The sequence below is a fragment of the Cyprinus carpio genome, chromosome A10 (assembly GCF_018340385.1).
Source record: "Cyprinus carpio isolate SPL01 chromosome A10, ASM1834038v1, whole genome shotgun sequence".
NCBI classification, from domain to species: domain Eukaryota; kingdom Metazoa; phylum Chordata; class Actinopteri; order Cypriniformes; family Cyprinidae; genus Cyprinus; species Cyprinus carpio.
In genome coordinates this window covers 2,272,969-2,275,946 of record NC_056581.1, presented here as the reverse complement: position 1 = coordinate 2,275,946, position 2,978 = coordinate 2,272,969, and the positions used below count along the sequence as shown (strand labels likewise).

The 2,978-nt window shown below is 37.3% G+C and overlaps 1 protein-coding gene across 3 annotated transcripts in view; it reads right to left on the bottom strand.

Annotated features, from left to right (window-relative positions):
- The window catches only part of LOC109056224 (SH3 domain-binding protein 2-like), an 18,461-nt gene extending 15,740 nt beyond the window's left edge, over positions 1 to 2,721 (bottom strand). The window contains exon 1 of one of the 3 annotated variants that reach the window (XM_042764693.1): positions 2,630 to 2,721. Coding sequence is in view for 2 of the 3 variants with exons in the window: in XM_042764690.1 (XP_042620624.1) it covers positions 722 to 807 (86 nt within the window). In the remaining variant the exon portion in view is untranslated. Of the gene's footprint in view, positions 1 to 721; positions 1,152 to 2,629 lie in introns of those variants that run through there. The other 2 variants (XM_042764690.1, XM_042764691.1) reach the window with 2 other exon arrangements.
- Positions 2,722 to 2,978: the final 257 nt, after the last annotated feature.

The following is a 2,978-nucleotide window of genomic DNA, read 5'->3' as shown; positions in this document are numbered from 1 at the left end:
CAAATAAAACAGGAGACGAGACGATAGACACATGTAACACAGCCTCCATCAATGGCACATGACATCTGCCTACATCTGGCTCAAACATCTGCCTACACAGGTTAGTTTCACAGTCAGTTGGATGCGCCCCCATATTCTAATGTGTACAAATGCATGAGCATCCAGACTGAAAAGGTCATGTAAACACATTTTACATAAGGTAGGAGTTTGGCGGTAAAGGTGTAATGTAAAGTACATTTTGTGGCCTTGAGTGTGGCAGGGATTTTCCCTGCAACTCAATGCAAAAATGAGTATGAATGAAAAACAAAAGTACATTTTCTTTACATTGAATCTAAAGCTTATCTAGAGATTATATGTTGGCAACATGCATAAGCAGTGGTGTGTTTTGTGGGCACCATGTAGGTGCGCTTCAGTCCATCACCACAAACTACCCACTTTTTAACTGTACATCTTAAAATCGACAAGAAATCACAATGCATCCCATTTACTTTTTGGTCTAGCACAGTACTAGTCCACAGTACTGCAGTAACCCTCAAACATGTGGGGATTACTTTGACCGTTTTGAAACAGCTTTTAAGTACTAGCAGAATCAACAAGTTTAAACAGAAAATAATGGCAAAATACTCTTTTGTACATTCAGTCAATGTAGTCGCAGACTATCAGATTATGGATTTCTAGGAGGACCTCAAAAGCACCAAGGTGAAGAAACCCGCATACTTACTTGTTACAGAACTCTTGGATGCACATCTTCGCATGCGACTGTTGCAAATGACTAAAGGAGCGTTTTTTTTTTACAGAAAGAGCCATTGGTACTGGCTGGTGTTTGTCACCATGTTCTCTGGTTGATGCGTGGAGTACAGTCAGAAGTTGAGCGAGTTTGTTGATGGTTCAGACACGACTGAGCGTAGACGAGCGGAGACGGCCTGTGATCTCAGGCTCATGCACAGTGCAAGTCATTTCCTCTCAGAGCCCACATTGGCATACTCTTTTTCTGTGTGACGAAGTCACTTCCTTTTGGTGGCTGTATGGACAAACTGATTGGCCGAAGTTCTCAGGACTTGAATTCACTGAAAGGGACTTTCCACCTCTTTTATCATGAAATGACGTAGTCGAGGTGTCTAGTCTGAAAAGCTGACTCCTTTGAAATATCTTGTAGCTTGTAGGCTTCTATGTTCATTCATGTAACCAAAGACTACCAAAATAGATATATTCTGTGTGAAGCTTCATAGTTTCATGATTGAGAGTGAATCGACAGTCGTCTGTTAGTGGTTAGTATCACTATTAGTATCACTCATATTAATGTTAGGGATTTGATCAAACCCTATTCTTAAGTACTAAACTTTAATGTGTAACTCTCAATTTGTGCCTCAAACGTGTCCTATTTCTTTTCTAAAGAATAAGATTCATAATTGTCACAGATATGAGCAATAAAATCCAAAATCCCCAAGTCAAATCTTGGCAGGAAACTTTTTGATCAAGCAGCAAGCACCTAACAACTACCAAGAATTGCGTTGCACTTCTGTATCTTATTCAAATTATGTATAATGAATGAATAAATAAATACTTTACATTTTCAATGCCAACAGTCATATATGGTCAAGTTCCTGAACCACATTCAGGTGCTACCAAAGGTAAACAAAGCATTTTCTTACTTCCTTTTTATGAACACTGTTTCCTGTGTAATACAGACCAGACTATAGCAAATCATAACACGACACACAGCTGACCAAATTTGTAATACAATCTTAAGCAAACGTCTTTGCATCAGACTTTACAGAGAACTCTAATTCAGTTACCTCAGTTATGCATCAAAGTCTAGTCAAATATTGCGCTTTTCACAAATGACGTTGTTTCAAAGCTGCTTGGAAGAAAATCATGATGTTAATGTTTGTAATATCTTAACTTCTTCATGACTTGGTTGATTATAGCTGGGCAATAATATAGGTACATTTTGCGACAATACAAGCAACCAAGCAGTTGCTATAAAGTAGGCCTATATATTGTGAGTAAACCCAACTTTATATAAAAATCGGGGCCAAAAAATAGTTACATTTTGCGACAAAATAAAATACGAAGCAGTTGAGATTGTGTTGAGAAACTTTCAAATAGAAACACAATTAATCCATTTATTGTAAAAAAAAAAGGACCCAACAGTGTCTAAAAGATTTTTTTTAACTTCACTTAATGGTGTATATCTGCTTATATGACACCCAAAACCATCCAAATGATCTTTAACCGATCCTCTTCAAACTGTACTTCAAAACTACTGAATAATGACGGAATTATTTGAACTACAATAGTTTACCATAGCAATTACAGCACTGGCTCTATGGCCTTATTATGACGATAAATCCAGATTTGGTTTCATTTAGGAAAGGAAAGTGTACCTTCTTCAACATCCTCTAAAAATAAAAAACGAGCAGAAATCCCCTGAAAGAGGATGCAAACTCGAATGAGTTCCTTCTCTTTTTTATCAGTTCGGAGGGATGTACACAAGTTGCATCGCCTCTCCAGATAAACATGATCTAGACCAGTATTTCAAGCCAAAAGCAAAATCTGTAAAGCAACCATTAACAGAATACCAGGCATCATGAAGATGAATTTGCTTCAAATGAATAAAAGGACTTACCCATTGAGATTATCTAATGGAGCTTAGCTTGTGCGCTTAAAGTCAGTGGTTAGTAGTGAGCACAAGTCCACTTCCTCTCTGCTGCATTTGAATATGCTATTTATGATCCTCCCATTTACAACTCTGCCTTTGTTCTGTTGCTCACCAAGAGCTTGTTTCAATTAGCCATGCCACCCACTGAATATCTTAACACATTGATGAGCGTATGCATGATATTTTGCACTGCAAAATTATCACACAGTTTCACATATTCAGCATACAGTTCCACTTTTTTTATTTTTTTATTTAGTTCAATGGAAAGTCTTGTTTTAATGGTTGTACGTGTCTAGATATGGAAAGTACTGTTAAA